The 11954-nt window shown below is 50.7% G+C and overlaps 1 protein-coding gene across 1 annotated transcript; it reads right to left on the minus strand.

The window, feature by feature from the left end:
• Positions 1-1726: 1726 nt before the first annotated feature.
• GPR25 (G protein-coupled receptor 25) lies at positions 1727-6522 on the minus strand. Its single transcript, XM_064594032.1, has one exon. The coding sequence runs from the start codon at positions 3638-3640 to the stop codon at positions 2534-2536; it is 1107 nt and encodes a 368-aa protein (XP_064450102.1). The 5' UTR covers positions 3641-6522; the 3' UTR covers positions 1727-2533.
• Between the last annotated feature and the right edge of the window lie 5432 nt (positions 6523-11954).

The following is an 11954-nucleotide window of genomic DNA, read 5'->3' on the forward strand; positions in this document are numbered from 1 at the left end:
GGGTGGCTCAGTCGGTGAAGCGTCTGCCTTTGGCTCAGGTCAGTATCTCAGGGTCCTGGGATTGAGCCCTGCGTGGGGCTCCCTGCTCCGTGGGGAGCTTGCTTCTCCCTCTCCCTCTCTGCCTGCCGCTCTGCCTGCTTGTGCGCACTCTCTCTCTGTCAAATAAATAAATAAAATCTTAAAAAAAAGAAAAAAGAATCTGCCCTTTAACTCTCCTGCTGGCAATATATGTGGGAGTGCTCATTTAACTCTTTCCTGAACCTGCGCCTCGTCTTCCTCAGTGAAAACTGTAAGTTTCCTGGTCCTCTTTTGCTCTTGTGTGCATATAAAAGAAAATTTCCGAGGGACACAAGGCAGACTAATTCAGTGACCTACTGAAACAAAGGGAGGGAACTTTCTCTCCTCGTCAGCCCATCAGCCGGAGTTCTGCAGCGGGAAGTAAATGCTGAGTTTCAATACGTACTCCAGAAGGGCTATGAAGAAACCTGGGCATGGAGAAGCCTTCTTCCTGTCTGCGTTCAGGGAGCTCAATGAGTCAGTAAGTCAGGAGACGTATATTGGTGGGAGTAGAAGCGGCACCTCAGTCAGAACAGCCAAGAGAAGTGCCTGGTCTGTAAGCTGAGGTTTCGCCACATCCCAACCCACAGGAGAGCTAGCTTCCCTATCCTGCAAGCCCGCGGTATGACACAGAATAATTTCTTTTTTTTTAAAGATTTATTTAAGTAATCTCTACACCCAATGTGGGCCTCAAACCCACGACCCCAGGAACAAGAGTCGCATGCTCCTTGGGCTGAGCCAGCCAGGCACCCCAGCGAAAAAGAATTTCTTGCATCAGAGAGCAAGGGTGAGGATAGGAAGAGCCATGATATACTTGAGCTCTTAAACCACAAGAGTGTCTGAAATTTGTCCTACTGGCACCAAGGACCCCACAGGCTGCAAGTCTTGCCTCTCTCTGGGTGTGTGGGAGGAATGTGCTTAACCTTTCTTAACAACCTCACCTACTAGGGACAGCTGACAGGTGGGGTCACGGTGGGGTGTGACATTCAATCCACTCTAATCCAACAGCCTCAAAGGCTAAAGACAAATGCAGTGGTATTAGGTAGGGGGTTAAGCAGCTTGACAATGAATGCCCAGGATTCAGACCCAACCTAGCACTGAAGTGCTGATCTCAGTGGATGCTGCCCCCAGAGCCTGCAACTTTATGATTGGGCTGGTGGAGATCTGGCTGGGAGGTGGTTCTCAAGGAGAATTACGTTCCTTTCCCTGCACTGACTGACATTCCTTTAGGCAAATCCTCTTAAATCAACAGTATAAACACCGAATTCCCAAACCCTCAAAGGGTAAGTCACAAAGTCAGAAAATGGATAGATGGTCTCCAAAAGGATAGGAAAAAATGCCCAGTACATATTCAAAAAATCACAGTGACCCATTTCCTCTTTGAAGTGACACCTGGCTGGCAGATGCCCTTACATCTTTTTTCCTCTGTAACCTTCGAAATGTGAAATGTCCTTTAAAATAAAGGATTTGTTGCCTTTCTGTACAATTACTGCTCCCGAAATGGTGCAGCTGTCTAGGTCTCTGACATCACACTAAATCCTGATCGTCTGAGGTTAACCTCAACTACTGGTTTGAATTTTGTCTGATCCACTATTGGATTTTTCTCCTGACACTCATTTCACTCCCACTACTCAAGTAAAGAAAGACATGATTGTCGAGCTCAGGCTAGCAACAGTTTTTATTGAGAAAGGTGAACTGACACAGATGATTCTGGTGGCCCGGGCTGAGTGATAGAGAATCTGAATGTCTGGCGAAAGGTTTCAGAATCTTCTGCCCGGAGGAAAGGGCCAAGATAATTTCCAGGGTGAGTCTGTCCGCTTCATGGGACTGGGGAGAGGATACAAAACTAGGGTAGGCCTAGCACTTTCCGGGAAATTGTCAGGAGGAATAAACTGGGCAGCGCACACTGGGGCTGGTTCCCATGGCTTCGGTGAGCACACAAAGCTGACTAAATACAAAAGGGCTGTCAATTCCCATAATCTATAGAATTTCTTGTAGAGTGAGAGGGCCAGAGGGTCTGACTTCGAGAAGGTATTTCTCAGAAGACTGGCTCTTGTAGGGGTTCAGAGAAAGCATAGCTGGAGACAACAGTAGCTTTTGGGGGGTCTGGGTTTGGTATTCTGGCCAGCGCTATTCCTAATGGGGCAGAGAAGGAAACCACTTCCCTTTCTTCTACTTGGCGAAACGGTGGGTGTCCGGACTGCTGTCTGCTCCATCTCATAGGACCTTTACTGAACTGGAATTAGCCCCACTTGCTCACTGGGCTGAGAGAACAGCTGTTCTCAGCAGGCTGGTTTGGGGGCGGGAGTTCCAAAAGCGCTGAGGTTCCGGGGAAGCTAATGAAGGAGGCCCTGGGAGTCCGGGCAGTGCCGGCCCCCAGCCGAGAAGGCTCGTCTGGGGAGTCTCCCCCCCCCCCTCCCCGGGCCTCCCTCCCCCGCGGGCTCCGGCGCCGCCACCTCCGCCGGGCGCGGGACAGCTACAGCAGGGCCCGGCCAGCGTTCGCCGTCCGGGCTCGCTCCCAGCTGCCGGCCGGGCTCCGGAACACGGAGCTGTCGTCCCTGGAGAGCGAGGACGCCGAGCTGCCTCTGCGCGCCGGGCGGTCGGCGCGCCCGCAGACCCCGCGCCAGGCGCGGGCGCGGAACGAGCGGTCCAGCAGCAGGTAGATGAGCGGGTTGGCGCAGCTGTTGACGAAGGCCAGGCAGGTGGCGATGCCGAGGCCCCAGCGCAGCGCCAGCAGCAGGCCGCAGGGCAGCGGCAGCGCCCCCAGGCGCGCCAGGTGGAAGACGGCCCGCAGGACGCCGAAGGGCAGCCAGGAGCCCACGAAGGCGCCCTCGACGGCGAAGATGATGCGCAGCGAGTTCCTCCGGGCCCGGCCCGGGTGCGGCGGGCGGCGCAGGCGGCGCGAGATGAGGCAGTAGCAGACCAGGCTGACGCCCAAGGGCAGCGCGCACGTGAGCAGCAGCAGCAGCAGGCTCAGCACCTGGAAGGCGTCGGAGGGCTGCTCCCCGCACTGGCTGCCCCGGCCGCCGCCGGGGAGGGGCCGCAGCCCCCGGTAGGCCAGGGAGGGCAGGCCGGCCAGGAGCGCCGCGGCCCAGACGCCGCAGCAGGCGGCCAGCGCGCAGCGCCGGGTGCGCAGCGGCCGCGCCTCGAGCAGCTTCACCACCGCCAGGTAGCGGTCCACGCTCAGGCCCGCCAGCAGCAGCGCGCCTGCGCAGCGCGTGCCGGCCAGCGCGAAGCCGCTGAGCTTGCAGAGGCCCTCGCCGAAGGGCCAGCGGCCGCCCTGCGCCGCCGCCACCGCCCACAGCGGCAGCGTGAGCACGAGGCCCAGGTCGGCGGCGGCCAGGTGCAGCACGAAGGTGTCCACGAGCCGCCGCGGGCCGCGCCGCCGGGCCAGCAGCCACACCACGAAGGAGTTGCCCAGCAGGCCCACCGCGAAGGCCGCCAGGTAGAGCACGGGCACGTAGGCGTAGCCGTAGGGCAGGTCCCGGACCGGGCACGGCTCCAGCTCCTCCAGGTCGCCGGACCCCGAGTAGTCCCAGGACGCCGTCCCCGGGCTGGGGATCCAGGGCTCGGTGCGGTGCATGGCGGGCGGCCGCGAGGCCTGTGCGGGACGCAGCCTGGGTGCGGGCGGCGGGAGCTCTGAGCGAGGGAAGGGGGGTGGGGGTTGCTCTTCACGGCCGGTGCCCAGCACCTCCCTTCCTGCCGCCCAGACCGAGGCAAATGGGTGGGCAGGAAGGTGAGGGAGGAGGGGGTGGCGTGGGAGGGGCAGCCCCCCCCCCCCGGGTTGAGGCCTACGTTTTGGGGCTGGCCCTAGGGGAAGGGCAGGGACCCGGCAGAGGGGGCTTCGAGGGTTGTTCGAGGGAGGGTCCTCAGGGCTGGGACACCTGCCCTGCCTCCCAGTGGGAGCCGTCTGACGTCAGGATGCAAGAGGTGGCGTGTGCCCGAGAGCCCCCATCTGTTCTCGTCGCCCACTTCGCTCCTGCCCATGCTCCGCGCTGTTGTTTTCTCTAGTTTTATTAGAGGTGAGGGGATAGAAACCCAGCTGAGGGTTTTGTAAGGGGGGGGGAGGCGGGTTCACCTGTTCTCTAGGGAAAAGGGGTTCTGCTCTCTGGTGCACAAACAGGGTCGGGGTGAATGAGGGAGCCTGCGCTGGGGGCCTCCCTCCTAATCAGGAATTGGGCACCAGAGCTCTCCAGCTGTTGTTAGCCTCCTGAGGCGCCAGGCTAAATGTCCTAACTCGAAGAGTGGCTTTTCTGACCAAATCAGGTCCTTATGAAGCCACATGGGAAGGTTTTAAGCTAGAGAGGAAGGGTATCCAGACAGAAAAGGAGAGGGGCCTGGGATTTAATCCCAGCTCTTCTTTATCTGCCCTCATCTGGTCAAATCTACCTATTAAGCCAAACAGAGATGTAAACTCAGGACAAAAGACGACTCAAGATGGTACCTAATTTAGCAGCAGATTAGTTGTCTTTAATTAGGAGTCAGAAGTTGAGAGGAGGGTGAGATCCCTTATGGACCCGGTCAGGAGAGGATTCATGAAAGGGTGGGAATGACGCCTGACCTTGCAGGGGGTGGTGGCTCCCCAGGAGGAGAGGATGGGTGCGGGAAAGCTTGCCCTTCCTCCAGAAGGTACCCTTTCTTCTCGCATTTGGTACGTTGCTTTTTCATTCTGTTGACGGTTTCCTTTGTGCAAAAGCCTTTTATTTTGGTGTGCCGTTTCTCCTGCGAGGATTCTGGGCAACTCTGGTTAAGTCCAGATCCTTTTTTTTTTGTTAATCTTATATATCGAAGTACTGACACACAGTATTATGTTAGTCTCAGGTGTATAACATAGGGATTTGATAATTCTATACGTTACACACTGCTTACCACCACTGCTTACCACTGTCTGCATGGTACCATGCAACGTTGACTGACTATATTCCCGATGCTGTACTTTTCACTCCCCAGATTTGTTTTATAACTGGAAGTTTGTACCTCTTGATCCCCTACACCTATTTTGCCCACCCTCCAACTCTCCTCCTCTCTGGCAACCACCAATTCTCTGTATTTATGAGTCTATTTTTGTTGTTTATTCGTTCACTTGTCTTTTTTAGATTATATATATGAGTGAAATCAAATGGCATTTGCCTTTCTCTGTCTGAAAATTTCACTTGGCAGGATCTTGGTCCTTTTTTTATGGCTGATCAATATTGCATTATATATTATATTTATAACATATGATTAGAGCATATATAGAATATACAGAGAGCACATACACACCACATTTCCTTTGTCAGTGAACACAGGTTGCTTCCGTATCTTGGCTATTGTAAATAATGCTGTAATGAACATAGGGGTGCAGATATTTTTTTTTCAATTAGTGTTTTCATACTGTTTTCCACAGTGGGTGGACCCATTTTTCTTTCCGCCAACAGTACAAAGAAGCTCCCTTTCCACCACATTCTCGCCAACACTTGTCATTTCTTTTTGATACTAGCCATTCTGACTGATGTGAGGTGATCCTTCATTGTGGTTTTGATTTTGCAGCTCTTGATGATGAGTGATGTTGAGCATCTTTTTATGTGTCTATTGGCCATCTGTATGTCTTCTTTGGAAAAATGTCTACTCAGGTCCTCTGCCCATTTTCTAAGTTGGATTATTTGTGTTTTTTTGGTGTTGAGCTGTATAAGTTCTTTGTGTATTTTGGATATTAACTCCTTATGGGAGATGTCATTTGCAAATAACTTCTCCCATTCAGTAGGCTGCCTTTTCATTTTGTTGATGGTTTCCTTTGCTTTGCAAAGCTCTTTATTTTGGTGTGGTCCTGATTGTCAATTTTTGCTTTTGTTCCGGGTCCAAATTCTTAGCAGACATCCCTCCCAGGAGATACTGTGTCGGGACCAACGTTTCTATGTGTGTGCCCACCCAGAGCCCACCACGCTGTCACCAGGAATGAGTGATGGACCTGTTGGGCACTCTGGTGTTGAAAATTGGAGGTGGATTATCAATCTTGATTCAGTTCACTTAACAGTGAGCTCCTTCATGGGGCAGGCAGTGTTTTAGGCATTGCGAGAAAGATGCCTTGAGGCAGGGGGATAGATGCAGATGCAGCCTCTGCAGCGGCCAGCATGCCAGAAGTCAAAGTGGTAAAGGCACAAGTCCTCTTGCAGGTTAGAGGAAAGAGCAGTTACTTCTGATGGCAAGAGTACATCAGCAAAGGCCTTCCAGGAGATGACCCGTGAGTGCAGGTCCAGGAAGGAGCTGGAGGGTGAATTAGAGCAACAGGACATGGGCCTGGTGTGACCAGAGCCCAGGGTGGGACGCGAGTGGCAGGAGAGGAAGCAGGAAAGGTAGCTGGGAGCAGATCACAGGACGATCTTGATTTTGTTCTGTAGGTAGTGGAGAGCCACTGGACGTTTGTGAGTAGGGCATGATCTCTGTCTGTTTTGAAAAGATCACTGGCAGAACTGTGGATTGGACAGGGGAGAGGCTCAGGCCAAGGAGACCCCAGAGTAGGCTGTTGTAATTACTTGTGGGGGGATAGGGAGCATCTGAAACAGATGACTGGCGGTGGGGATGGAAAGGCGAGGATTAAGAGATCTTTGTAACATTGTGGGTCTCAGCAGAGAGGAGTCAACGATGGGCCTGGGTGGCTGTGTTTGGGAACTATATGAATGCCTTCCCATTCACTGGGCTCAGGGAGCACAGAGAGGCTTGTGCAGGTAGGTGTTCTGTGGGTAAAATAATGTATGATCCAAACCGGGGCACTTCTGAGCGCGAGAGGATCTATGGTAATTAACGCGGGCCATAAACCAGGACTGTTCTGGGCAAACGGCGACATAAGGTCACTCTAGCTTGAGGTCCCTGTGGTCCATGGGGATCCTCAGGGAGTGGGAAAGCTTAAGGAGAGTTGGGCATGACTGTGTCCAAGCCATTCCTGTCGAGATTGTTTCTCCACGCCAGAGGAAAGGCCAGAGAATGAATGGTTTCCGGGTGGTCCCTCCATGGGCATCCCAGCCTCAGGCTTGAGTTTCCTCTGAAGACCCGCCCAGAGGGTGGGAACCTGTGGGGGCTGCTGGAGATCCAGAGCAGTTTTTCTCATGTCTGATGAGTGACACCCACACTCCTGGGGGGCCTCGGGGGCCTCAGCCTCCTTCCCTGAAGGCTGGCAGGAGCAGTGCTTGCTTGCCAGAGCCTGGAGGCGATCGGGGCCAGGCCCAGTGCCGCTGGACTTCACTTCCCCTTGGGGACATATCAGTCTGAGGCAGGGAGTGCATGAGTGATTGTGAAAGCTAGAGGCGAACAGCCAGGAAACCGCCAGGTAAAAAAGAAGAATGGGGCAGGGGCCGAGAGGGAAGCCTAGGGAGGGGTTTGAGGGGGAAGGAGAAGTAGGCTGTTTATTAAAAACACAAAGATTCTTGCTTCCTGGGGCTGTGGTCTCATACCCAAGGGAAGTGTGTGGCCCAGAGCACAGGGCGGATTCTCTGTGCTGCGGCCGAGCCCTGCGGGCCTTTGTGAACCTGTCTGGATGCGAGGAAGCCCCAAAGGCCAGAGCTGGATGGATTCCTATCCAACTTTCAGTGACCAAGGCCAACTCCACGATTCTGCTCACTCTCCTCCTCCGGGGGGGGAGGGGGGGGATTCCCCCACAGGATTAGAAGCAAGTCAACCACTAGAACACTCATCCTGCTCAGCCGAGAATCTTGGCACTCTCCGACGGGTGTCAACAGAGTAGAGGTGGTCTTCCCTCTTTCTCCACTTCGCCCCCCGGGAGCCTTCTGTGACCCCTGATCCCTTATGGGCCTTCTGCTCCCTGGACCGACTTGGTTATGTGGGTCAGCCCTGCCTGCCCGCAGAGCTTCTCTCTGTCCCTCACCATGACGGGCACAAACCTGACAACAGAGGAGACAACAAAGATCTCATGCTTTGGACTAGGTTGCTTTCAGGAATAGGTTTCTTTTCTTTCTGTCCCTTTATGAGCCATATATGTAAGTTCTTACAACTTCTTCCCCCAGTTTTAATTTTTCTGTACACATAATCTTAACCCATTAGGAAACATTTTGATATTTGCCTTTTTCATCATAAAGGCCATCTAAGCAGATTGTAGACTGTAGAATAAGGTCCAGCCACCCAGGCCCAGTGCTGCAGCATGACTATGTGCAGCATTTTGGTGAATTTCTTTCCAACCAGAGGAGAGAATCTATTTGTAATCCCATTATTCTTGGATTTTCTGTTTTTTTTCCACATTCCAGCTCAGATGTTTTCCACATTTTTTTTTTTAACACAACGGTTTCAGAGTCATTAGTAATTAGAATGTACACAGTTTCATAGTCTGCTTATCTCAATGCCATATAAATCCACATTTTTCTATGTTGCCTAATACTTATTTATTTAATATAATGTTTCTAATAATTTGATTTTGGGCATTTTGGATTTCTCCAGTATTTTTTGCTGTTACAGAAATTTGTAACAACTGCACTTACAAACTTTTACTTTCACATTCTTATAGTATAAATGCCCTTGAGAAGAAGGTCAAAGGCTATGAAAATGGCTCAGTACAGATGCTTATAATGACTAGTAATTGTATGGCATCGTATGAAGGGTTTGGGTTCAATGCAATCTTGTCAGAAATATTCATCAGTAAGATAATTTTCACTTTAATAGGTAATGAGGTAAAAATGGTTCCTCATTTTAATGTACATTTCTTTGATTATAAATAAGACTGAAAGTCTTTCCGTACTTAATTCGTCTTATGTGACCTGTCTAATCATGTCCTTCATACATTTATCTACATATTTTTTATATGAACTATTTAGGATTAAGCATTGTCCCATTTAATCCAAATATTCTTCCAGACTTTTTTTCTTGGCTGTTTTCCCTTTATTTTTAGTTTTACATTTTCATATAGTCAAATTTGTTGGTCTTAGCAATTCCAGAATTTAGAATGTTACTTTTTCTTTGATGGTCTAAAAACATTCAACTGTATTCTTCTTTTTAATCCATCTACAGTATAGTTTTTTTTTCTAGATGTCTATCCAACTTTCCCAACGCTGTTACATTAAAAATACACATTTTTTTATTCTTATGTTAATCCCCTACATTACATCATTAGTTTTAGATGTAGTGTTCCATGATTCATTGTTTGTGCATAACACCCAGTGCTCCATGCAGAATGTGCCCTCCTCAATACCCACCACCAGGCTAACCCATCCTCCCACCCCCCTCCCCTCTAGAACCCTCAGTTTGTTTTTAAGAGTCCATCATCTCTCATGGTTCATCTACCCCTCCGATTTCCCCCGCTTCATTCTTCCCCTCCTGCTACCTTCTTCTTTTTTTTCTTAACATATGTTGCATTATTTGTTTCAGAGGTACAGATCTGAGATTCAACAGTCTTGCACAATTCACAGCGCTTACCAGAGCACATACCCTCCCCAGTATCTATCACCCAGTCACCCCATCTCTCCCACAAAAATATATATTTTTAAAAACCCTGTTCTCCGTGTTGTGATGTCACATTTATTGAATACGTATCTTATATGTCATTGTGTCTGCTTGTGGTCAGTGAATGAACAGAACTTTAGTCAGATTATTAGTGGCAGGAGTCTGGGTTCTGTATCAGCTTTATAACTTGACAGCGGTGTGATCTTGGGCTCCAGTCTCCACGTCTTAAAATGAGTGTGATTGCATCTACTTGATTGGGTGTTGTGAAGATTGTATTAGCCCCAGTGCACTGAAGGCCCTGTCCCCGAGCGGGTTGTGAGCAGGCATCCAGTAGATGATCTCCCCACCCTACGGGCTCTGCATCTGCACCCCCAGTGCTCTGCGCTCCCAGCCTGGGCTGCATCATGGAGGACTGCTCGTTTCCACCTGTCTTGCTGCCAGACTCCCCTGCTTGAGCTACCCCTCCTCCCCTCCAGGACATGAGGCTTTCTGTGCACATAGTGAATGATCAGTAAATGATTTTGGAATGGCACTGGGAATCCAGAAAGAGATAATCCCCATCTGGGGGGTCTTCAAGTCTTGGACAACCAGAGTTCATCGGACCTGGTGTCACTGATCGTGAATTTCACAGGGTGACAGAGGCTGCAGACAAACTGCTGACAAGGCCAAAGCACAGACAGATAGCATGACACCAGTTCAGTTGCGGTTGACAGGGAGGTTAGCAGTAATGGAGACCAGAGTGGGAGGAAAACCTCACAGAACCATGTGTCCTTGGGTGTCCACACCCTCTCTTGATAAGTGTTGAATTGGGAATGCGGAGTCCTCTGTTTTATTATTACTGACTGGTTGCCAAGATGAGGTTTCCCGTAGACCCCAACCCCTGAGCCCCAGAGGGGACCCTCCGGGTGCGTGGGTGGGTAGGTAGGCAGGAAGCCGTAGAATAATGAAGATCACGACAGTTCTTGACCCTGCCCTGCAGCCTCACCACCTAAGGGGTGGCACATACCAGGGAAGGGGCCCCACCCTGGATGCCAGAGGCCATGCAGAATGTTTCAGACGTTCAATCATTTCCGAAACTTTCAGGTGCTAAATACGGGGTGGCTGGGAAAGGACAGCATCTGAGTTAGCTTCAGCCCACACTGCTGAGGGGTGAGTCAGTGCAAAAGCCCATGGCCCGTAGCTGTGTGATTGTCTCGGGATGTACCCCAGACTTCGTTGTTGGCCTTTAGGAGGAGGGGGAGGAGTTCGGATGGAAGTGGAGCGTGAGGGCAAGAGTGTGGCTTTCAAGGAAAGTAAGGCTCCCATCTGTCCTCCGTTGCAGGTTTCTGCAGTTCTTTTCAAGGCCAAAACAAACCCATCAGAAACTTAAAAGACAAGCAGTAGGGAAGTCCCTCAATATAAAAATGGCCCCAGAATTTGTTTGGAAAGGAAGTAACATTTTTCTCTTTGTAATTATTCTGCCCACAGAAGCTTCTAAACTAGGACTTGCAATTTTCAGTGATTTTACAGAAAGTTGGTTATGGGAAAGTTAGTGTGAATTTTCAGTTATTTGCAGCAGGAATTTGGCAGTGTTCCCTGTGGGTTGATAGGGACTCCCCCACACGGTGCCTCGATTCTGCCACGGATCAGTGAAACCAGTTTCTAAGGTCACCTTCAATGCAGACTGACTGTGAACAGCCCCTTCCTACCACGGGGCAAGTGCTCGAATAGGTAACATGATGGACACAGTGCTTCCTCTCAAGCAGCTAACACATTACTGGAGAAAATGAACTGTACAAATATCTTTGACGTGAGGCTGACTGTGGTATCCTGCATTATATCAAGGTCAAAGCAGGTCAGCCTTTCTGAAGAAGAGGTCGGTGTTATAGGAAGGAGCGACATGAATGACAGGAGTAAGACCTTCCATGGTCCCAAGCACCAAAAGGTTACAAATCAAAACACCCCAGCCCCATCCTCTCTGCAACCGAAAACAATAAACCATAAAATAAATATAAGAAAGTCCTTACAGTTTGTTTTTTTTTTCATGATTACTGTGATGAGTTATTTTGAAATGTCAAATTTTCCTGAGTTTTGGTGTGCCTGTTGGGTATTTGACTATCAGATGTTCTGATGTTGCTGAGAAGCCAAGTTTCGGCAAGCCTGTGAGGGCTCTAAATGCTGAGCTCACCGTGACGGTAAGGCCCCATGGGAGTTTTTGACTAGTGGGGAGGACGGGGCGAAAGCAGTGCTTTAGGAAAATTCAGTACCAGTTGGCAGCACTGTTTGTGGTGGGAAAATGGAATTAGGGAAAGACGAGCTGGAGGCCCTTGCAGAGTTTAAGCAGGAGCTGCTGGCACCTGGACACGAGGCTGGTGGCAGTAAAGATGAGGAACAGATGGCAAGTGTGAACACGGACAGGATCTGGTGGTTGTCCAGGTATGAGGGAGGTGCCTTCTGTGTCGGACAGAGGAAGGAGGAAGAGAAGACCGTGAGGG

This window comes from Mirounga angustirostris, unplaced genomic scaffold (genome assembly GCF_029215605.1).
Source record: "Mirounga angustirostris isolate CCGP_5_RB_7025 unplaced genomic scaffold, mMirAng1.0.hap1 SCAF_6, whole genome shotgun sequence".
Taxonomy (NCBI): domain Eukaryota; kingdom Metazoa; phylum Chordata; class Mammalia; order Carnivora; family Phocidae; genus Mirounga; species Mirounga angustirostris.